General features: G+C 41.3%; 1 protein-coding gene across 6 annotated transcripts in view; it reads right to left on the reverse strand.

Annotated features, from left to right (window-relative positions):
- Positions 1-811: 811 nt before the first annotated feature.
- Positions 812-26,086, reverse strand: part of ALG8 (ALG8 alpha-1,3-glucosyltransferase) — a 38,760-nt gene continuing 13,485 nt past the window's right edge. For 2 of the 6 annotated variants that reach the window (XM_004051877.5, XM_019036843.3), the window contains exons 3-13: positions 23,858-24,051; positions 20,916-21,025; positions 19,034-19,101; positions 14,138-14,264; positions 13,758-13,861; positions 12,514-12,634; positions 9,307-9,446; positions 6,689-6,828; positions 4,228-4,325; positions 3,853-3,925; positions 812-1,061 (exon numbers count right to left, since the gene is read on the reverse strand). In XM_004051877.5, coding sequence (XP_004051925.1) covers positions 830-1,061; positions 3,853-3,925; positions 4,228-4,325; positions 6,689-6,828; positions 9,307-9,446; positions 12,514-12,634; positions 13,758-13,861; positions 14,138-14,264; positions 19,034-19,101; positions 20,916-21,025; positions 23,858-24,051 — 1,407 coding nt within the window. In that variant the 3' untranslated portion in view covers positions 812-829. Of the gene's footprint in view, positions 1,062-3,852; positions 3,926-4,227; positions 4,326-6,688; positions 6,829-9,306; positions 9,447-12,513; positions 12,635-13,757; positions 13,862-14,137; positions 14,265-14,575; positions 14,666-19,033; positions 19,102-20,915; positions 21,026-23,857; positions 24,052-26,086 lie in introns of those variants that run through there. The other 4 variants (XM_063693418.1, XM_063693419.1, XM_063693417.1 and 1 more) reach the window with 4 other exon arrangements.

Genomic DNA, 26,086 nt, shown 5'->3' on the forward strand with positions numbered 1-26,086 from the left:
CTAGATAAACGTTGGCTGAATCTGAATGTGTGGCAGATATTACACAAATTGGGGTCCTGGATAAAAAGCATATATGAAGTACTCTTAAGGAAGGGAAAGGATAAGAACCAGACTGCAAAAATCACTTCAGTTCCTGCGCATGATGAAAGGTTTAAGTGGCTGCCTTATAAAAACTGCAGTGCTTGCTGTTAGAATAAATGAGCTGCACGAGATATCCTTAAATCAATGTAAAGTAGCTGTGGTTTGTAGTTTCTGCTGCCTGGCCAAACCAGTACCTTAACTACTCCCCTTGGCTTTGTGAGTATTGTCACTGTATAATTTCAAAGAAAAAAAAATCTGGAACAAGGTGTACAGAATGGGGACAGTATACCATCTGCCTGTGTACACGCCAAGAGGAAAATGTAGGAGCTGGTAACGATCCAGAAGTTTTTTTGGGCATACAAAATAGCATTTCATTTATATTTCCTTAGCACAGGATTCTAATTATGCTTTATATCCTCACAATGGTTAGCATAGGCTACAAATAATTATGCGGTTAATCAGACTCCCTGTTTGGCTTGAGCAAGCACAGCAGTCTGAACGATCTCAGACAATTTTAATAGGGAAAGGTGAGTTTTTTTTCAGATGTGTTTCAGTGCTTATGGAGGGCCAGTGGCTTCTCACCATGGTGACAATCCGGTTGCTAGGCTGGGCAAGACCAAGTGTGGAAGAATGGTGCTCTGAACAGTTCTACTGAAACAAATGGCTGATGCCACTGGCAACTTTCTTCAAGTTCTGGTTAATTTCCCATGAAATAATTGCTTGGCACACATGTAAGCAGTTCCTTTATTCATTGTTTCTTTGTCTTGCCAATAGCAGAGTCAATCAATACTGAAACATACAGTTTGAACCAAGCATATGTGATGCCTACTGCACAATACACTGAGGTTAGTAACAAAGGGATGAATGGGTACTTCACCTTCCAGGAGGTGAAAGGGAATACAAATTCACAGCAGACTTCCAGAGGCCCCAGGCCAAGCAGGTAGAAAGTTTCCATCCAACTAAAAAGAGGTTTTTCTTTTCTGAAGGAAAAAAGAGAGAAAAGTCTGATTTTAGATGAGTCATCCTGGTTTAGCAAACATTTCCTAGCTAAAGCTTCCCCATCTGCACTGTCTTGCTGTCAATTATTATAGCCAAGGCCAGAGTCAAGAGTATATTAAATTTCACATTTAGGGCCAAGTGCAGAGGCTCATGCCTGTAATCCCAGCACTTTGGGAGGCCAAGGCAGGTGGATCACCTGAGGTCAGGAGTTCTAGACTAACCTGGCCAACATGGAGAAACCCCATCTCTACTAAAAATACAAAAATTAGCTGACCAGGGTGGCACAGGCCTGTAATTCCAGCTACTTGGGAGGCTGAGGCAGGAGAACTGCTTTAACTGGGTTGCAGTGAGTTGATATGGCACCACCGCACTCTAGCCTGGGCGACAGAGTGAGACTCTGTCTCAAAAAATAAATAAAAATAAAAAATAAGTTTCACATTTAGAAAAAATGATAATTATATACATTATATTATCTCAACAATCTAAATTTACTCCATCATCGACCTGTGCTGTTATTTAGCTCAAGCTGCTCAGAGAGAATTAGTTCTGCATTTGAAAGAGGTAAAGGGGTTGGGTGCCGTGACATTGGAATAAGAACATAAGAAACAATATAGAATTGAAGATTTAAAAAAAATTTTCTTTTTGAGATGGAGCGTTGCTCTGTCACCCAGGCTGGAGTGCAGTGGTGCAATTCTCAGCTCACTGCAACCTCCACCTCCTGGGTTCAAGCGATTCTCTTGCCTCAGCCTCCCAAGTAGCTGGGATTACAGGCGCCTGCCACCATGCCCAGCTAATTTTTGTATTTTCTGTAGAGACAAGGTTTCACCAGATTTTTAAAATATTTTTTATTTTGGTAAAATATATATAACATGAAATTTGCTATTTGTTTAACCATTTTTAAGTATACAGTTTGAGGGTATTAAGTAGATCAATAATATGCGCCCATCGCCACTATCCACCTTCAAAATATTTTCGTGACCCCAAACAGAAACTCTGGAACCATTAACAATAACTCCCCATCCCCCTGTTCCCTCAACCTCTAATCTACTTTCTGTCTCTATGTTTGTTTATTCTAGAATTTCCTATCAGTGGAACGATATGATATTTGTTCTATTCTGTCTGGTTTCTTTCACTTAGCATGTTTTCAAGATTCATTCATGTAGCATGTATTGGAACTTCATTCTTTTCTTTGGCTGAATAATCCACTATATGTATATATCACACTTTATCATGTATTTGTTGATGGACATTGGGTTGTTTCCATCTTTTAGCTAGTATGAATAATGCTACAATGAACACTGATGTACAAGTATCTGTTGAGTCCCTGTTTCCATTCTTTTGGGTATAGGGGTGGAATTGCTGGGTCACATGGCTATAACTGCATTTTAACATAGTTAATTATATAAGTTTTTATGGACACAGTTATGAACCATAAGCAAGCTTTAAAAAATTACAGTTGGCCGGGCATGGTGGCTCACACCTGTAATGCCAGCAATTTGGGAGGCCAAGGAGGGTGGATCACCTGAGGTCAGGAGTTCGAGACCAGCCTGACCAACATGGAGAAACCCATCTCTACTAAAAATACAAAATTAGCTGGGCGTGGTGGCGCATGCTTGTAATCCTAGCTGCTAGGGAGGCTGAGGCAGGAGAATCGCTTGAACCTGGGAGGCGGAGATTTTAGTCAGCTGAGATCGTGCCATTGCACTCCAGCCTGGGCAACAAGGGTGAAACTCCGTCTCAAAAAAAAAAAAAAAAAAAAATTATAGTTAACATTACATACAGTTTAGAAGAGAAAAAGTTTCCATCTATAATTCTGTAGTAAAATTTGTACACAGTTGGGTGCGGTGGCTCAACGCCTGTAATCCCAGCACTTTGGGAGGCCGAGGTGGGTGGATCACCTGAGGTTGGAAGTTCAAGACCAGCCTGACCAACATAGAGAAACTCCGTCTCTAATAAAAATACAAAATTAGCCGGGCACAGCAGCTCACGCCTGTACTTCCAGCACTTTGGGAGGCCAAGGTGGGCGGATCACCTGACGTCAGGAGCTCGAGAGCAGCCTGGCCAACATGGTGAAACCCCATCTCTACTAAAAATATAAAAAATTAGCCAGGTGTGGTAGTGATGCATACCTATAATCTCAGCTACTCAGGAGGCTGAGGCTGGAGAATCACTTGAACCCAGGAGGCGGAAGTTGCAGTGAGTGGAGATTGCGCCACTGCACTCCAGCCTGGGCGACAAGAGTGAAACTCCGTCTCCAAAAAAAAAAAAAAATTAGCTGGGCATGGTGATGCATGCCTGTAATCCCAGTAACTTGGGAGGCTGAGGCAGAAGAATAGCTTGAACCCGGTAGGCGGAGGGTGTGGTGAGCCGAGATCACGCCATTGCCCTCCAGCCTGGGCAACAAGAGCAAAACTCTGTCTCAAAAAAACAAACAAAAAAAATTTGTACATAGTATCTTTTAGTTTTTTCCATATCTATCTGTATTTAATAGTTTTATTCATAAAGCATATTTTACATTCAGTTTTTGAGTTTTCATATAGGATTTTAATTTAAGTAGTCCCCCTCAAATACTCCCCCAAACTAAAGACACAAACTATGTTGTCTCGCCTGAGTGATGGGATTGAGTGATTTCTCCCTCTACTTACCAATTTTTTTTGTAATGTTGTCATATTACTGTTATAACTTAAAAATAAAATTTAAAAAGCTTATTTGACCATTTAGGTGTAAACATTTCACAAGAGTAAGTATAATTTTAAACTTTTTTTTGATTACCTGAATAAAGTCTTCAGTGACGAAATACTATATATGGTGAATAGTAACATGAGTAAGATTTTAATGGGAAGTTCTGTCAAAAGAATAGAAAAAAAAGATAATTTAGCTGATGACAGAAAGACTTATGATGCTGAAAGTAATATAAGCACACTGACACAGCTATATAGTGCTAATAATACTTTTTAAGTTTAATTTTACATTTTTGTGACATCTAGAGATGCTGAGAATTACAGGAAATTGGAGGTTTTATTTAAGAGGATGAATGATCTCTCTCCAAGAGATTCTAGGGTTGTTTAAATTAGATGTATTAATCTCTGGGCCTCGATGAAAAGGTTGTGATAGTCAAATATATTTTTCTCAGAAGACGCTGTTTACCTGGTGCAGTGAAGAGCAGAGGAAAGAGGGAATAATGTCCTGTTGTGGTCAGAATCAGAAAAATCGAAGCGTCTCCTGCTTTTCCCACAGACAAAAGGCTAAAAATAAAAATAATTTCTTAAAACAACAACTGTTATTACACTTGCAAATAGCTTAAATAAATTGCATCTCCTATTACATTAGAACTGGCTGAGGCATAGAAGAACATGCTGATTTTGCCACAAGTTCAATTTAGTTGAGAATATTAATTTTTTAGCAGGAAATTTTAAGCAATCAATAGCATGTATCAAACTGAATCAGGGGTATCGTAAAATAATCTTGCTTCTGGCCGGGCACAGTGGCTCATGCCTTTAATCCCAGCACTTTGGGAGGCCGAGGTGGGAGGATCACTTGAGGACAGGAATTCAAGAGCAGCCTGGCCAACATGGTGAAACCCTGTCTCTGCTAAAAATACAAAAATTAGCCGGGCATGGTGGCGGGTGCTTGTAATCCCAGCTACTCAGGAGGCTGAGGCAGGAGAATCGCTTGAACCTGGGAGGCAGAGGTTGCAGTGAGCCGAGATCGTGCCACTGCACTCCAGCCTGGGCAACAGAGCGAGACTCTGTCTCAAAAAAAAAAAAAAAAAAAAAAAAAAAAAAGAATCTTGCTTCCCTGAGTAATCACCTTCTCCAAAGACAGGAATGTTGTGGGATTGGGAGCTGCCTAGTGGTGGCAGTCAGGGAAACAGGACTTGGAGCTTCATTTCCAACCCTATAGCTCATCTCTTGGACAATGCCCTTCACCTGCTGGTGTTTGGTGTGAATTCAGACTAAAGACATTAAAAGTTTTTGCTTTACTTTTTAATTTGGAAACTCCAAGCTGCTAAATGAACCCAGACAAGCCATATACTGGCCTGACAAATTTGCTTAATATATGTTCAGAGCTTAAATGATTTCTCAAGATTCAAGAAAAATATCAAGAAAGAGGCTATTATTACCATTTATCTATCTATTGGGTTTCAACTATGCCTAAACTGGACACTTACATTTAAAATGGTTTTTTTAGCATGGCATAGTGAAAAGATCATAGATTCAACATCATAAGATTCAGGTCCTAACTCTAATTCTTGCGACCTGTATGACTTTGGACAAGTCACAAACATTTTGAGCCCTAGATTCTTCAGATTTTAAGACAGGGAATAAGCCTGTTTTGTTGGCTCACATCTGCAATCCCAGCACTTTGGGAGGCTGAGGTAGGAAGACTGCTTGTGCCCAGTAGTTTGAGACCAGCCTAGGCAACATGGCAAGACCCTGTCTCTACCAAAAAGAAAAAAAAAAAAAGAAAGGAAAAAAAAGGGAATAATACCCATTTATTTTAACTATCTTTTTTTTTTTTCTTTTTTTGAGACAGGGTCTCACTCTATTGCCCCAGGCTGGAGTGCAGTGGCGCCATCTTGGCTCACTGCAACCTTCACCTCCCTGGTTCGAAGGATCTTCATGCCTCAGCCTCCCAAGTAGCTGGGATTACAGGCATGCACCACCATGCCTGGCTAATTTTTGTATTTTTAGTAGAGATGGGGTTTTGCCATGTTGGCCAGGCTGATCTCAAACTCCTGGCATCAAGTGAATCACCGCTTCAGCCTCCGAAAGTACTGGGATTGCAGATGTGAGCCACCATGCCTGGCCAATTATCTTAAAGATTATTGTGAGGCTCAAAAGAAAGAATGCAAAACAAAAACAGTTCTGGAAAATCTGAAATGTAGTACAGTATCAGGTATTATTCCAGAATAGACTAAATCCTTACTTTGACTAACAACACTTAACAAGGAACCATGGGACCTTATTTTCAGACGGGATGACGCCAAAGCCCAAGTTTTTTCTTTTTTTCATTTTTGAGACAGTCTCCCTCGGTCACCCAGAATGGAATGCAGTGGTGTGATCTCGGCTCACTGCAACCTCTTCCTCCCGGGTTCAAGCAATTCTCCTGCCTCAGCCTCCCGAGTAGCTGGGACTACAGGCATGTGCCACTATGCCCGGCTAATTTTTTGTATTTTTAGTAGAGATGGGGTTTCACCATGTTAGCCAGGATGGTCTCAATCTCCTGACCTCGTGATCTGCCTGCCTCGGCCTCCCTAAGTGCTGGGATTACAGGCGTGAGCTACCGCGCCCGGCCAGCCCAGGTTTTTTCTATAACATACTGCCCCTCAATGATCAGATCTAAAAGCCGGCTTTCATGGTACTTAATCACTACAGTGCTTCTTTCCAAAAACGCAGAAACAGAAATAGTACATGCATTTTTGCATACCTTCATGGGTCCAAGAATCTCAAGTTAAGCATCCCTGTCCTGTCCTAGTGGACATCTGTTCCTATACATCTTTGTTTTTGCCTATCCTGGTGAACATGACAAGAAGGGACAGAGCAAATAGAAAATAGGATCATTGTGAAATATGCCAAAATGCTCACTGGCTGAGCTATCTGCTTACCTCATTGGGAGAATTGCTAGAAGTATGGCTTTTTCATGAACATGCCACCCAAACATAAAGGAGCTCAAGGCACAAAGAGTTAGACATCGGAGAAAGCCTCTGGGCCCTTGGGGTTTAAACCAAAGACAGAAAATAGAGGGCTAGAAACAATAGGCAAAGATAAACTTCAGTATCATTTGAAATAGACTTTACAGAAACAGAATTCAGGTGAATACAATTTGCATCATCTCTGAAAGACAGCCGATCTTAGACAATTCTTCATGAAACCGAATCACTCATCACTTTGTGCACAGTCTAACAAAAGTTAACAAAAAAGCAACAACTCAGAAAAAATTGGCATTTGATGTGTATATATATATTTTTATATGTAAATAAATATATTTTATATGTAAATATATATAGATCTAATTTTTGTTTTTTTTGAGACAGAGTCTCGCTTTGTTGCCCAGGCTGGAGTGCAGTGGTGCGATCTCGGCTCACTGCAATCTCCACCTCCTGGGTTCAAGCGATTTTCCTGCCTCAGCCTCCCGAGTAGCTGGGATTACAGGTGCCTGCCACCACGCCCAGCTAATTTTTGTATTTTTAATAGAGACGGGGTTTCACCATGTTGGCCAGGCTGGTCTCGAAATCCTGACCTCGTGATCTGCCTGCCTTGGCCTCCCAAAGTGCTGGGATTACAGGTTTGAGCCACCACACCTGGCCTTGATGTATATATTTAACTCATTAAAATTAATTCTACTGGCTGGGCATGGTGGCTCATGCCTATAATCCCAGCACTTTGGGAGGCCAAGGCAGGCAGATCACTTGAGGTTAGGAGTTCAAGAACAGCCTGACCAACATAGTGAAACCCCATCTCTACTAAAAATACAAAAAAAATTAGCTGGGCGTGGTGGTACATACCTGTATTCCCAGGTACTCTGGAGGCTGAGGCAGGAGAATCGCTTGAACCTGGGAGGCAGAGGTTGCGGTGAGCTGAAATTGCGCCACTGCACTCCAGCCTAGGTGACAGAGCGAGACTCTGTCTCAAAAAAAAAAAAAAAAAAAAAATTGGCCGGGCCTAGTGACTCACGCCTGTAATCCCAGAACTTTGGGAGGCTGATGCAAGTCGATCGATCACGAGGTCAGGAGTTCAAGACCAGCCTGGCCAAGATGGTGAAACCCTGTCTCTACTAAAAACTACAAAAAAGGCCGGGTGTGGTGGCTCAGGCCTATAATCCCAGCACTTTGGGAGGCCGAGGTGGGCGGATCACGAGGTCAGGAGATCGAGACCATCCTGGACAACATGGTGAAACCCTGTCTCTACTAAAATACAAAAAAAATTAGCCGGGCGTGGTGGTGCATGCCTGTAGTTCCAGCTACTCAGGAGGCTGAAGCAGGGGAATCGCTTGAACCCAGGAGGTGGGGGTTGCAGTGAGCTGAGATCGTACCACTACACTCCAGCCTGGCAACAGAGCAAGACTCCGTCTCAAAAAACAAAAACAAAAACAAAACAACTGCAAAACAATTAGCCGGGTGCAGTGGCAGGCGCCTGTAATCCCAGCTACTCGGCAGGCTGAGGCAGGAGAATCGCCACTGCACTCCAGCCTGGACGACGGAGTGAGACTCTGTCTCAAAAAAAAAAAAAAATTAATTATACTATCAAAATTAAGTTCTGGGATGTACAGTCTAACAACTTATTACATCTTCCTAATTAGTTTACTAATAGTTCATTTATTAATGAACCTAATAGGTCAAACTACAGAAGTCCATAGATGCTTTTGAGCCAATAAATTAGATTTACCATATTAATAAATACTTAGTTTTATTGGCTGGAAGGCCATAGAAACTATATATACCTCATAAGGCTGAAATTTTAGGAAAAATGTTTTACCTCAATTAATATATGTGAACAAACAGCCCAACAGAGCTTAATTATCTACATACCTGTACTGTCATGTAATTAAGTGGAATCAGGTGGTTGCTAGCAGGTTTGAAACATTCAGAAACCAAAATTAAAGATGAGTGTAATTATCGATAGGATTGAGTTGTTTATATTGAATTCTACTAAAATTATACCATGAAATTGAGGTCACTGCAATCACTAATGAAATTTTAGAAATTAAAGTTTCTAAAGTACTTAGAATGAGGCCTCTAAGAGCATCTTACTCATATTAGGCTCATCTTAGGCTCAAAAAGCCTTTGTCGACTCTCTCAACTCATTATCACCATCAAGACAAAACATCCACGCCGTCCAGATACATTTGGAATTTTGATGATTTAGCTAAGGGTGAGAAAAACAAACCAAATCTGGATGTCCCTGCCACAAACATTTCCTTCTTTCTCCGCAGCATGATCCATGCCTCTTCCTCTCTGGGCTTTTCTTTTTCCCTTCCCCCAGGGTGAACAGATGGTCTAACAGCCACTGGCAAGAATCTCTCATAAAGGCTTTACTGGTAATCCTTCCTTATGGTATTCAAAGTTACTCTAAGAATTGCTAGGAAATGCTTCAATCTGCAGAAGGATTACAGGCATGAAATTTATCCTACAGTTGGAAGAGCTTGAAAGTTGAAATTTAATCAGCCAGACAAAAGAAAAGCAGAGAAAACCCAAGAAATGAGCACCATCTGTTGAGTTCTTACCAATATGGCAATCAGTGTGCAGATGAGGGTTGCCAAGGGAGTCACTGAGGGAAGGACTGTGTGTTGGAACTGCTGAACCAAACCACTTGTCATTGAGGCCTTGGGAATATTGTTGGGATCAAGAAATTTCAATTTCAAACCTATTAAACAGATATTTTGTTTTGTTTTATTTTTATCTTTATCACCAAGATACCATATATTAACAATCAATTCCTTGAGGAATAAAAAGTAAGCTACTAAATCTTATTGCTGCTTAAAGGCTAAGATTTCATGAATTTAATCCTATACTATTCTACCCAAAATGCCTCTGGTCTTAAGATTATAATATATAAAGCAGCTCTTTGCATTGGAACAGGGAATTTGTGCAGCTTATAGGAAACTTGCCGGCAGGCAGCACAAATGGTAATCTGCTCTCACCTCTGAAAGCAAGCTTCTAGAACAGTCTGAGCATGTCATGAAGGAACTTTGAATCCTTCATCTCCTATGGGAGAAACCCTGTATTCCTAAACATAGTATCCAGTGTCTTCCATGATCTCGTCGCCCCTTCCCCACTGTTCAATCTCATCTTTACTTTGTTAAATGCGGCTTGGCCACAATGAAGTAACTGTGGGTCCTCAATATATCACTCTCAACACCTGTGTCCCTCTGCCCAGGCAACTCCCCTTGCCAAATTAACTTCTAATTCAATCACCTGAGAAAGCTCCTAAATCAATAAGCAGAACTGATTTTCTTGTGAGCTCACTTTTTTTTTTTGAGATGGAGTCTTACTCTGTCGCCCAGAGACAGGCTGGAATGCAGTGGCGCAATCTCGGCTCACTGCAGCCTCTGCCTCCCAGGTTCCAGGTTCCAGTGATTCTCCTGCCTCAGCCTCCCCATTAACTGGGATTACAGGCATGCGCCACCATGCCTGGCTAATTTTTGTATTTTTAGTAGAGATGGGGTGTCACCACGTTGGCCAGGCTGGTCTCGAGCTCCTGACTTCAGGTGATCCGCCCATCTCAGCCTCCCAAAGTGCTAGGATTACAGGCCTGAGCCAACGTGCGCAGCTGAGTGAGCTCACTCTAACAGTGTTCACCACAAGGCACTGCACTTGTTTATGTGCTCATTTCCTCTACTATACTGTATTCCTTGAAGGCAGGAATGATGGTGAGTTCATTTCTATCCCCAGTACATAGGAGCTCAATAAATACTTGGTTATTAAATAAATCAATTCAGAGAATGACAATACAAGCCCCAACAAGCTCTGGCTAATAGGACAGTCAGAGACAGTTTGAGCACCTATAGGGCTTGTCAAATGCCAGTGAAAATGAATACAATGTGGGAAAGATGTACCAAAATATTTTCTACTTACTAACCTCTTCCCCTTTCCCCTGCTGATTCTCTCTTACAGCTAATAACTATCTCCCTAAAACAAAGTTGTCTAACTCTGACACTGACTTTCCATGTAAAACATCTTCAAAGAGACAAACATACAAGTGAGGGTACAGTACAGCTTCCTGACTCAGACAAGGCAACTGGCCCTTGTACCTCATACTATGCTGGCTGTTTAAAGCTTTTTTTGAAATATGAATGTTAGGAATTACTCTGTAAGAATGCCATGTACATCAAGGCTAGATTCGCAGTGAGCAACACGGTGACACAATGTATAAGTCATCACATAGGCAGTGTATGATTTCCTCCAAGTACTTATCAAAAACAGTTAATAGTGGCCACCATGCATGGAGCGTCTACCATGTGCCCAGGGCTCTGCACTTACTACTTTTAGCCCCCTGAGGTACAGAGATGGAGTAACCTGCCCAAAGTCACACAACTAATAGGTGGTAAAACTGAACTCAGGTTTGTCTGGCTCCAAAGTCTCTGCTACTGATAACCTAGTACTTTTTAAATTTTGCTTCTGTTCCTCACAACACACTGTATAGGTACAGGTAAAGTACTAGTATGCCTTTCGTATAGTGAGGAAAGTTAGACGAAAGGAAGCAAATGACTTGTCAATGCCACACACTGCAATAGCAATTTACGCAGGTGAGCCTCCAAACCAAGTCATCAGACTCTAGATCTGGAGTCCACAAACTATAGGCCAACAGCCAAATGTAGCCTGTGCCCAGTTTTTGCACAGCACTGAAGTATGAATGGTTTTTACTTTTATAAGGTTTTAAACAAATGTGTGCATACACAAATACAGACACAGACACACATACACACACACACACTGTGTGTGGCCTGCATAGCTTAAAATATTATCTGGCCAGTTACAGAAAAAGTTTGCTGACCACCACTCTTGATCATGCCATTTTCCCACCAAGCTAGACTGTATTCACAAATGAGAGACTGTGTTATCCAGAGTGAGTTATTTTTAGTAGAACCATCTCAAACCATAACTTATTTTTCATTACGACCCAATTTTAAAAACCATAGCCTGGGTTTTTCATTTCTTCTCACCTCATGTTAACATGCAGGGTTATTTTCCTTATTGGTTTAATACCGAGAATCACAACTTACATATTCTTCTTTCTTGTTTCTTGTATGTTTAGGTTTAAAAGTGGGGTAGGCCAGGCATGGTGGCTTGTGCTGGTAATCCCAGCACTTTGGGAAGCCAAGGTGGGAGGATCATTTGAGACCAGAAGTTTGATCCCACTCTGGGCAACATAGTGAGACCCTCATCTCTAAAAAATAAAAATTTAAAAATCAGTCAGGTGTGGTGGTATGCACCTGTGGTCCCTGCAACTCAGGGGGCTGAGACAAGAGGACTGTTTGAGCCCAGGAATTTAAGGCTGCAGTGCACTATGATCTCAACACCATTGCACTCCATCCTGGGTGACAGTGAGACCCTGTCTCTAAAAATAAGTAGGGGTTTGAATAGGAATGGTGAGAAGGGGGGAAAAAAAGCAGGGTTAACTGCTGCTGCTGAATAGTTTTTTAATTAAGGCAAAAATTACCTTTATAGAGTGTCTACATATTTTATTTTTTCCCCAGGAAAGGATCAATAACCTCATTACCACAAGGAGCTTTTATAAGGAAAACAGTCTGTTTACTGCACTAAAGCCTCAGTCCCAAGAACTGCTCCCCCTGTTCATCCTGAAAGCTGAAATGCAGGACTGGATAACAAACAATTCAGCCACATTCAAAACACAAAGGTTTTTCCATTTCTCCATGTGCCTAAGTCCTTTCGATATTCAGAGTCTGAGTAAAAAATGCTCGCTACCATACCGATGACAGACAGCACTTTGTCCAAAGCATTGTACAAAGCCCAGAAGTTTGGAGCCCAATATGCATGACAGAGGCCCCTCTTGAAAGGAAAGAGTCGGGAAAAGACTTGAGGCAGCTGATTCTGTTGAAAAGAGAAATGAAACTGATTAAACAGTCATCAATCTTTTCCAAATTCAAAAAGAGAACTAGGGAACTCTCTATGGTATAGTGTGTAGAAAGTTATGGGGTCTGGGTTCTAGTAAGTAAGTGGTTATATGCTCACCACAATGTAAGTTCACAGAACCTTCTTTTGGTCTCACTTTGTCCACTGTCCAGTGGGACAATATACATAAAAATACTCTGAATACCAGTCCATACTATTATAAGTATAATAACAGAAGAATTTATAAGCTACAAAGCAGAACACAGACTGCAGCTTATCCATGTCTACTAGGGTGAAGGGGAGAGCTGGGAAACTACAAAAGATGTGACGCATTTCAGTTTTAGTAAGAATTAAAATTAATTAGTTGATTTCAGGGCAGGGAAGAAGAGGAAGAAAGAAAACATCTGAACATCTGTTAAATTCTATGCACTTTAGAATGTTTGCTGTCCATGTAAGACTGCAAAATTATTGATTTTGTTACAAATACATTTTATCAAGTAAGTAAACTTACAAGTACAGAATACACAAATAATGAAGATCAATTCTGTGTTTGTGTATGTGTAATGTACAGTTAAACATATACATGTACATATATATACATATTTGAATGTGCACAAAAATGTCTGAAAGAATACTACCTTATCGGGCCAAGAGTGGTGGCTCACGCCTTTAATCCCAGCACGTTGGGAGGCTGAGGCGGATGGATCACCTGAGGTCAGGAGTTCGAGACCAGCCTGACCAACATGTTGAAACCCTGTCTCTACTAAAAATACAAAAATTAGACAGGCATGGTGGCATGTGCTGTAATCCCACCTACTCAGGAGGCTGAGACAGGAGAATCGCTTGAATCCAGGAGGTGGAGGTTGCAGTGAGCCGAGATCACGCCACTGCATTCCAGCCTGGGCGACAGAGCGAGACTCCATCTTAAAAAAAAAAAAAAAAAAGGAATACTGCCCTATCTTTGGGGAGTCACGTTGGGTAAGGAGTAAGAAAAAAGTAGCTTTTACTTATTTTACATATTCCTGGCTTTATTATGTTTTCTAAACACCAACAAAGAACATGTATTAATTGAAAAAAAAAAAAAAAAAAAAAAAAGGCTTACCAAGGCCAGGAAAGGACCCAATGAAAGAGCAGAAACTAGGAAAACAACCAGTCCCAGGGAAATAACACGAACAAAGCTGAAACTCTTCCATCGAATAGACCCATCTACAGAAAAGGAACATTATCAGTAACCAGGAAGATGGAAAGGAACATTAACCATAACCTATATCATGTGCTAAAACTAGAAGTATCCCACAATAGTATACCAATCTATTCATGACGTGGCAAGAGCAGAGAAAAGCGAGAATGGGTAAAGGACTTACAGGATTAGCAGCTGAGATATCTGCTGTGCTTCATAAAACCTTCTTATCAAGCAAGCCACCAAGTCAACACAGTAAGGGAAAAATCGAAAATGTTTTTGCTATTATTACCAAAACTTGCCTGGTTTATTTGCAGTGAAACAGTAGGATCGCAGCAGATATACACCATAAGCTGGTGCTACATAGAGGTAGATATGCTTGAAATGTAGGAGAACAGCAAAGAGAAATGCTCCTTCCATATGCCTTTTCTAGGAGATTTAAAAAGGAAATATCACTTTAAAATTCAGGGTAAATGAAATGCAATAATGTGGTATTCTGGATTGAATCCTGGAACAGAAAAAGGACATTAAAGGAAAAACGGGTGAAATTCAAATGCATCAATATTGCTTTCTTAGTCTTGATGAATGTACCACGGTTATGTAAGGTGGTAATGGGGGAAAATGGGTGAGGGGTATATAGGAACTCTCTGTACTATTTCTACAACTTTTCTGGAAAGCTAAAATTATTCTACAAAAAGGTTATTTAAAAAACTAAAATTAGGCTAAGTGTGGTAACTCACATTTGCAATCCCAGCACTTTGGCAAGCCGACGTGGAAGGATTGCTTGACCCCAGGAGTTCAAGACCAGCCTGGACAAAATAGGGAGGCCCTGTCTCTACAAAAAAACAAAAAATAAAAAAAATTAGCTAGGCATGATGGCTTGCACCTGTAGCACCAGCTACTCTGGAGGCTGAGGTGAGAGAATCTGCTTCAGCCCAGGAGGTGGAGGCTGCAATGAGCCATGATGACGCCACTGCACTCCAACTTGGGTGACAGAGTGAGACCCTGTCTCCAAAATGAATAAATAAATAATAAAAATAAACAATACCTACTTTTTTAAATTTTTATTTTATTTTATTTTATTTGAGATGGAGTCTCCCTCTGTCTTGCGCAGGCTGAAGTGCAGTGGCACAATCCTGACTCACTGCAGCCTCCGCCTCCTCGGTTCAAGCAATTCTCCTGTCTCAGCCTCCCGAGTAGCTGGGACTACAGGCGTGTGCCAACACACCCGGCTAATTTTTGTATTTTTTAGTAGAGACAGGGTTTCACCATGTTGGCCAGGCTGGTCTCAAACTCCTGACCTCAGGTGATCCACCTGCCTCGGCCTCCCAAAGTGCTGGGATTACAGGCGTGAACCGCCATGCTTGGCCCAAGGTAAATATTCTATAACCAGTATAAGGAAAACATAGGCAAGCGATTCCAGCTAGCTTTTTTTTTTGAGACGGAGTTTTGTTCTTGTTGCCCAGGCTGGAGTGCAATGGCACGGTCTCGTCTTACTGCAACCTCCACTTTCCGGGTTCAAGTAATTCTCCTGCTTCAGCCTCCCAAGTAGCTGGGATTACAAGTGCCCACCACCACGCCTGGCTATTTTTTTTGTATTTTTAGTAGAGATGGGGTTTCACCATGTTGGCCAGGCTGGTCTCAAACTCCTGGCCTCAACTGATCCACCTGTCTCAGCCTCCCAAAGTGCTGGGATTACAGGCATGAGCCACTGCGACCAGCCCAGCTAGCTTTTATACTGAGTCTAATGTGTTCATAAATTCATTATTCCAACAAAGATTTATCACGTACTAAGCCTTATGCTGAGATCATATCCTACATGTCATCAGTAATAACATACTGCAAACTCTCCCTTAGGAATTAGAGCCCAGAGAATTAAATTACCTTCACCCCTCACAGTTTCAGAATAGCTGGAGTTGATTTCCAAAGAAGGGCTGGGAATGAGAACATGAACAAATATATAGGATGCTATGCTACCAAAAAAATCAATTGAATTTTATATTGTAGATTAGGTAACTTATATAGCACTATCAGGCTGAAGGCACCAGTCACTGCACTTGATACAAACACTACTTAGGAAAACTAAAGGTATTCTGATGTAAAAAGAACAAACAAAGGCCAGGCGTGGTGGCTCATGCTTATAATCCCAGCACTTTGGGAGACCGAGGCGGGTGGATCACTTGAGGTCAGGAGTTTGAGACCAGCCTGGCCAACATAGTGAAACCCTGTCTCTACTAAAAATACAAAAAATTAGCCAGGCATGGTGGTGGGTGCCTGTAATCCCAGCTACTTGGGAGGCTGAGACACGAGAATCACGTGAGGTGGAGGTTGCAGTGAGCTGAGATCGTGCCACTGCACTCCAGCCTGGGCGACAATGCAAGACGCTATCTCCAAAACAAACAAACAAACAAACAAAACAAAACCAGCTTACTATAACTAAGAAGTTATAGTAAGACTTTGGCTGGGTGTGGTGGCTGACACCTGTAATCCCAGCACTTTGGGAGGCTGAAGTGGGTGGATCACGAAGTCAGGAGATCGAGACCATCCTGGCTAACATGGCGAAACCCCGTCTCTACTAAAAATACAAAAAATTAGCCGGGAGTGGTGGTGTGCACCTGTGGTCCCAGCTAACTGGAGGCTGAGGCAGGAGGACTGTTTGAGCCCAGGAGGTTGAGGTTACAGTGTGCTGTGACTCCACCACTGCATTCTCCAGCCTGGGTGACACAGCATGACGTTGTCTTCAAAAAAAAAGAAAGTCTGAAATCTATCCACCTCACAGGAATTTCGAAAGGATTAAATGAGATAACAGTCCTGATGTTCTGCAGGGGAAACTGCCACAGGGACCATGAAAGGCCAGTTTCCTTCTCTCATCAGGTGCGGTCTAGAATAGGTAGCTTTAGGAGTAATAACAAAAAAGAGTGGGAATGCTTCCAGGTCTCTCTTCAATTTTATAACTTATTTAAGATCTGGGTAAAGTCTAGCTGATTCCATAGTCAAATTTTTATTTGTTCAATAAGCATCCAACAAACATTCATTGAACACCAGTTATATTCTAATTACTATGAAGCTTTTTATGGTTAAAAGAGAAAAGTTTATCCAGACATTTATAGTTGACAAAGAACTTTAGATTATCAAATTTGATCTTTCCAATGTCCCTGTGAGGTAAGTAGCCCCATTTTACAACTAAGAATGTAGCGGTAAATTTCATTTTATGGGGAAAATGAGGCTAGGAGGGTTAAATAACTTGCCTTCAGTTAATGGTTCTCAAGCCTGATGGTGTATCAAAATTCCTTAGAGAGTCTTAAGCCCCATTCCCAGAGACTTTGATTCCATGTACAAAGGGATGGCCCCAAAATCTGAATTTCTGATTTCCTCCTCTATAGGAGGAATAATAATTCTAACAACTTCACAGAATGGTTCTGAAGTTTACTCAATAAGATATATGTAAGCCAGGTGTGGTGGCACACATCTGTAATCCCAGAGACTCAGGAAGCAGAGGTAGGAGGATCGTTCAAGGCCAGGAGTTCAAGACCTGCCTCTAATCCTAGCACTTTGGGAGGCCAGAGTGGGAGGATCACTTGTGGTCAGGAGTTTAAGACCAGCCTGGACAACATAGTGAAACCCCCTTCTCTACCAAAAAAAAAAAAATTAGCCAGGTATGGTGGTGTGCACCTGTAGTTCTAGCGATTCAAGAGGCTGAGGTGAGAGAATTGCTTGAGCCCAGGAGTTTGAGGAGGCAGTGAGCCATGATTGCGCCAGTGCACTCCAGCCTGGGTGACAGAGCAAGACTCCAACTCTTAAGAAAAAAAAAAGACCGGGCGCAGTGGCTCACGCCTGTAATCCCAGCACTTTGGGAGGCCGAGGCGGGCAGATCACGAGGTCAGGAGATCGAGACCATACTGTAAATGGTGAAACCCCGTCTCTACTAAAAATACAAAAAATTAGCCGGGCGTGGTGGCAGGCGCCTGTAGTCCCAGCTACTCGGGAGGCTGAGGTGGAAGAATGGCGTGAACCCAGGAGGCGGAGCTTGCAGTGAGCCAAGATCGCGCCACTGCACTCCAGCCTGGGAGACAGGGCGAGACTCCGTCTCAAAAAAAAAAAAAAAGAAAAAAAAAATACATGGAATGTATGTAATCTTAGTAGCCATGTATTCGAGTAAGCCCTGAGTTGCACAGCTCATTAACATTAGTCAGGATTACACACAGTTCTTCTGATTCCAAATCCCCTTCTATTACATTAATCTTCATGCTGCTGACAGTAAAGTATCACCATCATAGTTATTATATTGTAAAGACTGCTGCTAGAGACTTCATTTGTACATAAATTATCCCAACCAGACAAAATGTAATTTAGGGGCTGGGCACGGTGGCTCATGCCTGTAATCTCAGCACTTTGGGAGGCTGAGGCGGGCGGATCACTTGAGGTCAGGAGTTTGAGATCAGCCTGGCCAACATGTTGAAACCCCATCTCTAATAAAAACACAAAAATTAGCCAGGCATGGTGGTGGGCGCCCGTAATCCCAGCTACTTGGGAGGCTGAGGCACAAGAATTGCTTGAACCTGGGAGGCAGAGGTTGCAGTGAGCCGGGATTGTGCCATTGCACTCCAGCCTGGGCGATAGAGCGAGACTCATTCTCAAAAAAAAAAAAAAAAAAGAAAGAAAAGAAAATGTAATTTAGGGCAGGCACAGGGGCTCATGCCTATAATTCCAGCACTTTGGGAGGCCAAGGCAGGAGGATCACTTGAGGTCAGGAGTTCAAGCCAACATGGCAAGACCCTGTCTCTACTAAAAATGCAAAAATTAGCCAGGTGTGGTGGTGTGCACCTGTAATCCCAGCTACTCATGAGGCTTGAACCCAAGAGGCAGAGGTTGCAGTGAGCTGAGATTGCACCACTGTACTCCAGTCTGGGTGACAGAGTGAGACTGTCTCAAAACACAAACAAACAAAAACTCAATTTAATTCAGGCCTGCCGCATGCTAACAAGCTTTTGGAGTACAATTGTCTCATCTGTTAAATGAAGAAAATTATGGTCAAAAGAGAAGATGGAATTTGTGAGAAATACCTAATAAAAGTGTCTATCGCACTTGGCAGCTCAAAACAGTCAAATAAATTTACCTATCACCCACTACACTGTTCCCTTTACAATCTAAAAACTAATCTAAAAGGGAAAAAAATCTAATTAAACAATTATGTTTACCTGAAATAATCGTGCAATGGAGAGTAGCATTAATCCAAATAAAAAGCCATTGTACTGAAAATGAATATCTGGACTTAGGTCAAGGAAAGACAACAGAAGACACCAAATTCATAATGAACTATACCAGCTGATGGAGTATAGAAATTCCAAATGCTTTAATAGCAAAATTAAAGACAAAAAATACTACTACTAATGTGGACTGCTCATAAATATGTTTTCTATAAACAGATTCAAATATTTTTTTTTAATTTTTTTTTTTTTTTTTTTGAAATGGAGTCTCACTCTGTCACCCAGGCTGGAGTGCAATGGCACAGTCTTGGCTCACTGCAGCCTCCGCCTCCTGGGTCCAAGCGATTCTCCTGCCTCAGCCTCCCGAGTAGCTGGGACTACAGGCACACACCACCACACCCAGCTAATTTTTTTGTACTTTTAGTAGAGACGAGGTTTCACTATGTTGGCCAGGCTGGTTTCGAACTCCTGACCTCGTGATTCCCCAACCTTGGCCTCCCAAAGTGCTGGGATTACAGGCGTCAGCCACTGCACCTGGCCTAAACACATATTTTTATTTTTGCTAATTTCTGTATCATTCCAATTTTGCTGAAGCAAACACCATAGTCAAATCTTTAATTGAAACTTATATTTGGGGGTGTGGTGGCTCACACCTGTAATTCCAGTACTTTGGGAGGCTGACACGGGCAGATCACTTGGGACCAGGTGTTCAAGACCAGCCTGGCTAACATGGCAAACCCCTGTCTCTACCAAAAATACAAAACTTAGTCAGATGTGGTGGCACACACCTGTAGTCCCAGCTACTTGGGAGGCTGAAGCATGAGAATCACTTGAACCCAGGAGGCGGACATTGCAGTGAGCTGAGATTGTGCCACTGCACTCCAGTCTGGGTGACAGAGCAAGACTGTCTCAAATTAAAAAAAAAAGAAAAGGAAAGAAACTTATGTTTAATGACATCTTAGACTAGATGATTTAAAATATATAAATTTTTTTTATTTAAAAACAAATTTATGTTTAAGAAGAAAAACAAAACTTTCCCAGGTTTTTCCTACCTTTTCTACCTTAAAGGCCCCGCAGCTCAGGGGCAAGAAGTTTTTCGTTTTTTAGAATTAGGGATGAGAAAGGAATGGACCTAACTGCTACTAAGGCCACCAGCATGCAGCATTGCATTGTTTATAGGACATATACAATCTTATGTATTAAGCCTCACAATGAACCTGTGAGGTATTTAGAATTATCCTCTTTAGAGATACTTTAGAGATTAAGAAATTAAGCCTCAGAGACATTCATCTACTCATGGTTCTAAAGCTGCTAATAGCAATTAACATTTGGGTCCAGGTTACATTGAAACCAGAGGCTGGGTGCTTTCCTCCACACCAGGCTACCTTTATGAAAACTGCAACTATTAGTTTCCATTACAAGGATTTTAATTACATCCAGAATTAAATTTAAAAACTTTGCCTTTTAATATGTGGTAAGCCAAGATGGTAGAAAAGCACAAATGCCTGACCATTCCCACACGCACACTGTGATATGCCTTTTCCAATTAAAGGTATTTGGAATAATGTGTTACAAAACTATTTAATATATATGTATCAGATTAATCTAAAAATAGTTCACAATCTCAGTACATTGTTTTATTTATGATTTAGCTGGTTCTCACATATCCCACTAATTTTTCAGAAATGAAATACTCTAACCTCAGAGTCCAGTGAAGTTGGGCAGAGACCACAGTTAAGTGAGCCTACTAACCCACCCCACACTCATTTTCAGAAGGAGCTCACATCTCCAATCATTATTATAGAAAACATTAATCTTGTATTAGTATACATCAGAATAAGTAAGGGAATAGTACATATAATATCAAGGATACGGTCCACAATTAATAACCCGAAGTTCCACAGAAGTAATACCGATAGAATAAATTTTGGCTTTTCTGTAAGTTCCTTACCCACTTTTTTTCCATCAATGCATTTACAGCACCTACATTGAAACATTAGGAAAGAAACAGAAACAACTTTGATCTTCATTGGAACATCACTTCTGCAGAGTAAACTATGATACATTAGTCATTCCTGACAAACTACATGCCATTCTTTTTTTTTTTTTTTCTTCCAATTTTTCTTCTTCTTTTTTTAGAAGGGATGGGGTATCACTATGTTGCCCAGGCTGATCTCGAACTCCTGGGCTCAAGCAATCCTCCTGCCCTGGCACCCCAAAGTCCATGCCATTCTTGATTTCTTAAAAAGGTCACAGCAAGCCGAGCAGGGTGGCAGGTGCCTGGCTACTCAGGAGGCTGAAGTGAGAGGACCACTTGAGCTTGGTGGTCTGAGGCCAGCCTGGGCGATATAGTAAGACCTTGTCACTAGAAAAAAAAAAAAAAGAAAAAGTGGTAGCACAAACAAGGACCTCGGGGCCTGTTCCACGTCTTTTTCTAAGCTGTGCTGATCTAAAACAAAGTCTTCATTTAACAAAATTAAAAATAAAAAGCCACGTAAACCCCAAAGTAAGGATTTTGAAAACTGAGACAGCATACATTATTTCAGTCCTTAAGAGTAAAAACTGCTGACCAGGCTAATTTAGCACTCTAAATTATATATCATAATACCAGCCAAATTAAGAACAGAACTGCAAATGTGCACCTCCTGACTGTCCAAATTATAATTTAAAAACCTTTATGTAAAAATGTATGTCATTTAAATGTTGAGATATATTACTAAGTGACAATAGCAGGTGACAAAACAGTAAGATCCTATTTTTATTTTATGAAAATTATATTCGAACACAGAAAAGAGACTGAACTAACATACACCAAAATGTTAATAGTGATTAGTATACGTGGGGGAGTATGACTCATTTTTACTTTACATGTGTGTGTGCTTTTCCAAAGTTTTTACAATGGGGATGTATTATTCTATAAAAAGACGATAATGAAAATGTGCTACATTTGAAGAGTGGCAAATTTTAACAATAAATCTAAAACAAATAATAGATGCAATTAAAGGGGGACTAGCAAAGGTATCCTCCTTTTGCCCTATGGAGCCTCAGTTCCCTCATGAATAGAGGCAGTAAACTTACAGGGTCACTGAGAAAATTAAGTAAGTTAATAATCTGTATATCATGCTTGGTTCTGGGAACTGACACATAGATTTCAATTTTTTTTTTTTTTTGAGACAGGGTCTCAGTCTGTCGCCTAGAATGGAGTGCAGTGGCGTAATCACAGCTCACTGCAGCCTTGACCACCCAGGTTCAAGAGATCCTCTGCCTCAGGCTCCCAAGTAGCTGGGACAACAGTCCCCGGCAACCACAGCTGGCTAATTTTTGTATTTTTAGTAGAGGCAGGGTTTCACCATGTTATCCAGGCTGGTCTCAAACTCCTGAGCTCAAGCAATACACTAGCCTTGGCCTCCCAAAGTGCTGGGATTAAAGGCATGAGACACTATGCCTGGCCTTTCAACAATCTTTTTAACTATTCCCTCTACTTTGCAGATGGAAATGAATTCTATTTCCTCTCCCTTTGTGCTTGTATACTCTTCCCCTGGAAGCTTGAATTCAAACATTTTGAGTTAAAAAGAGTATATTAAAAATTACCTTCCCTTTCAACTCTTGCCAGGTCATAAACAGATTGAAAGGAAGGGTTCCAAACAGGATTATTCAATAAGAATGCGCAAGGCTTAAGACATTCCCAAGGGACTCTTTACTGAGCGGGGCAAGGGTTCAGTGTAGAGGGCCTCACAAACAGAAATGATCCATTTATGACAAGGGTCACTGAATGAACACCAGTCACTGTTCTGTCACAATCACACCAGCGAGCTTAAGAGTTAGGAAAGAATGAGGTCGGTGCAGTGGCTCATGCCTGTAATCCCAGCACTTTGGGAGGCCGAGGTGGGTAGATCACGAGGTCAGGAGTTCAAGACCAGCCTGGCCAACATGGTGAAACCCTGTCTCTACTAAAAATACAAAAATTAGCCTGCCATGGTGGTGTGCACCTGTAATCCAAGCTACTTGGGAGGCTGAGGCAGGAGAACTGCTTGAACCCGAGAGGCAGTTGCAGTGAGCCAAGATCGCGCCACAATACTCCAGCCTGGGCGACAGAGCAAGATTCCATCTCGGGGAAAAAAAAGAAAGAAAAAAAAAAAAGAATTAGGAAAGAATGGAAACTGACATTAACTGAAACTTAGTACTTGGAAGTCACTGTGCAAGACATTCTATATATGTGTATTCAATACTTAAAATTAACTTCTAAGTAAAAGTTGCAAAACATAAAAATTTAAAATATAAGCATAACTTAAAATAACAAAGAGTCTTCACGAAGGAAAGTATATGGAAACAACTAAAAGCACTCAGTGAAATTTCTTGAGTTTACTAGAATGAAAGCTCCGTAAAAGCAGACTTTGGTGGTTAGCACAATGCATACGTGTGCACTACTGTGCATGTACTGTGTGCATCCCCTAAGATAGGGTAGGTGATGGAAGCCTCTGGCGGCCTGCTGCAAGGAAGCAAAGAAAAACATATGTAGCTATTCTGGGTGGGAGAAATGGCCCTAGAACTATACTTGGGACTACTTCTTTTCACAACATTCATAATCTCTTGTTCTACCTCTGCCTTGTAACTCCACCTTATCCCCATTTCTTCCATAAGATTCAGCTAGAGTGCTTTAAACATGAAGTTTAAAGCACAATACAATTTTTCATTGTTCTAGCATTTGCTATCATATAAACTTTGTTCCTCCTAAATTGGGAGTAAGTTAATACTACTTAACACTGTACTATTTTTTCAATACCTTCCATACAAAATGACATGCTCCAGACTTACTCACGGACAGCATACACAAAGAGTACATCCATAAAGATGACGGAAAATCTCTGGAAAAGTAAGGTCCTTGAGCTGGAGTAATTCAAATTATGGACATTCAGCATTTCTTGATCAAAATATTTGGCGACATGTGACAGGATATACTCAAACCATGCAAAGAAAGGGGGGTAATCCAACGTCCACTCTGAAGTTGCCTGTGATAAAAATAGAAGATCAGACATATCCTAAATAACTGAATAAACAAAGATGGTGCAATGATTTAAAATTTTTCATTCTCTGGTCTTTAAAACAGCACAATAAGGCTGGGCGTGGTAGCTCACACCTGTAACCCCAGCACTTTGGGAGGACAAGGCAGGCAGATCGCTTGAGCCCAGGAGTTCAAGACCAGTCTGGGCAACATGGTGAAACCCTGTCTCTATTTTTAATTAAAAACAAACGAACAAAAATCACAGTGAAATGCTGTTGCACTTAAAATATGCCCTAAATTAATAGAACAATTCCTATGTAAGACTGAACAGAACACTAAAACCTGTCTTGTAAATTATTTAACATGGTCTTTAATTTCCTTAAATAGAGTCAACTACACTTAAAGGAAATTAATTTGAAACCTGGAGATGATAAACTTGGTTATGACATGGTTCTACTCATCTAAATAACAAATAACTTACTAACTTAGGTTCAAATTCTGTCTTAGAGACACAATTTCCCTATTTGTAAAATGAGGTATTATGAAGATTAAATGAGATAATACATATGAAATATATTTATAAACAACAAAATAATACACAAATGCTATTATATTTTGTTTCACTAAGTTATATGATCCTGGAGAATAGAAACTATCCTTTATCATTTTGTATCCTCAGCATTTAGTAAGTGCCTGACATATTGTTTGGGATAAAAATCACCATTAGTTAAAGGAACAGTTGCTAATGAGTAAATGAAAATAGAAATCATATGAAAATATACAAGCTTTAGAATAGTATATTTTGTTAGATTTCTCTAACTCTCAGTTTTCTTTTTCTTTTTTTTTTTTGAGATGGAGTCTTGCTCTGTCACCCAGGCTGGAGTGCAGTGGCGCGATCTTGGCTCACTGTAAGCTCCGCCTCCTGGGTTCACACCATTCTCCTGCCTCAGCCTCCCGAGTAGCTGGGACTACAGGAGCCCGCCACCACACCTGGCTAATTTTTTGTATTTTTAGTAGAGACGGGGTTTCACCATGTTAGCCAGGACGGTCTCGATCTCCTGACTTCGTGATCCGCCCACTTCAGCCTCCCAAAGTGCTGGGATTACAGGCGTGAGCCACCGCGCCCAGCCTAAGTCTCAGTTTTTGCACCTATACAACAGGGATAGTAGTGTCTACCTCATGGGTTATGGTATTCCGTTTTATATATACATATAAAATACTATATATGGTATCGAAACTCATAGGAAACTTGCAAAAAATTTGCCTTAAAAAAAAACTCCCTGGGCCGGGCATAGTGGCTCACACCTGTAATCCCAGCACTTTGGAAGGCCGAGGCAGGTGGATCACCTGAAGTCAGGAGTTCAAAACCAGCCTGACCAACATGGTGAAACCCTGTCTCTACTAAAAATACAAAAAAAAAAAAAAAAAAAAAAAATTCCTGGGCATGGTAGTGGGTGCCTGTAATCCCAGCTACTCAGGAGGCTAAGGCAGGAGAATCGCTTACTCAGGAGGCTAAGGCAGGAGAATCACTTGAACCCAGGAGGCAGAGGTCGCAGTCAGCCGAGATCGTGCCACTGCACTCCGGCCTGGGTGAGAGTGAGACTTCGTCTCAAAAGAAAAGAAAAGAAAACAAAATCCAACTCCCTTTCAGCAGAGTACTGCTTTTCATCAAGAAATTTCTGGGCCGGGTGCAGTGGCTCACGCCTGTAATCCCAGCACTTTGGGAGGCTGAGGCGGGCAGATCACAAGGTCAGGAGATTGAGACCATCCTGGCTAACACGGTGAAACCCCGTCTCTACTAAAAATACAAAAAATTAGCCGGGTGTGGTGGCAGGCGTCTGTAGTCGCAGCTACTCAGGAGGCTGAGGCAGGAGAATGGCGTGAACCTGGGAGGCGGAGCTTGCAGTGAGCAGAGATCGCGCCACTGCACTCCAGCCTGGGCAACAGAGCAAGACTCCGTCTCAAAAAAAAAAAAAAAAGAAATTTCTGGAGTGATGTCTGTTTTTCATAAAGTATTACACACAGTTTAGTAATTCATACCA

This window comes from Gorilla gorilla, chromosome 9 (genome assembly GCF_029281585.2).
Source record: "Gorilla gorilla gorilla isolate KB3781 chromosome 9, NHGRI_mGorGor1-v2.1_pri, whole genome shotgun sequence".
Lineage (NCBI taxonomy): Eukaryota > Metazoa > Chordata > Mammalia > Primates > Hominidae > Gorilla > Gorilla gorilla.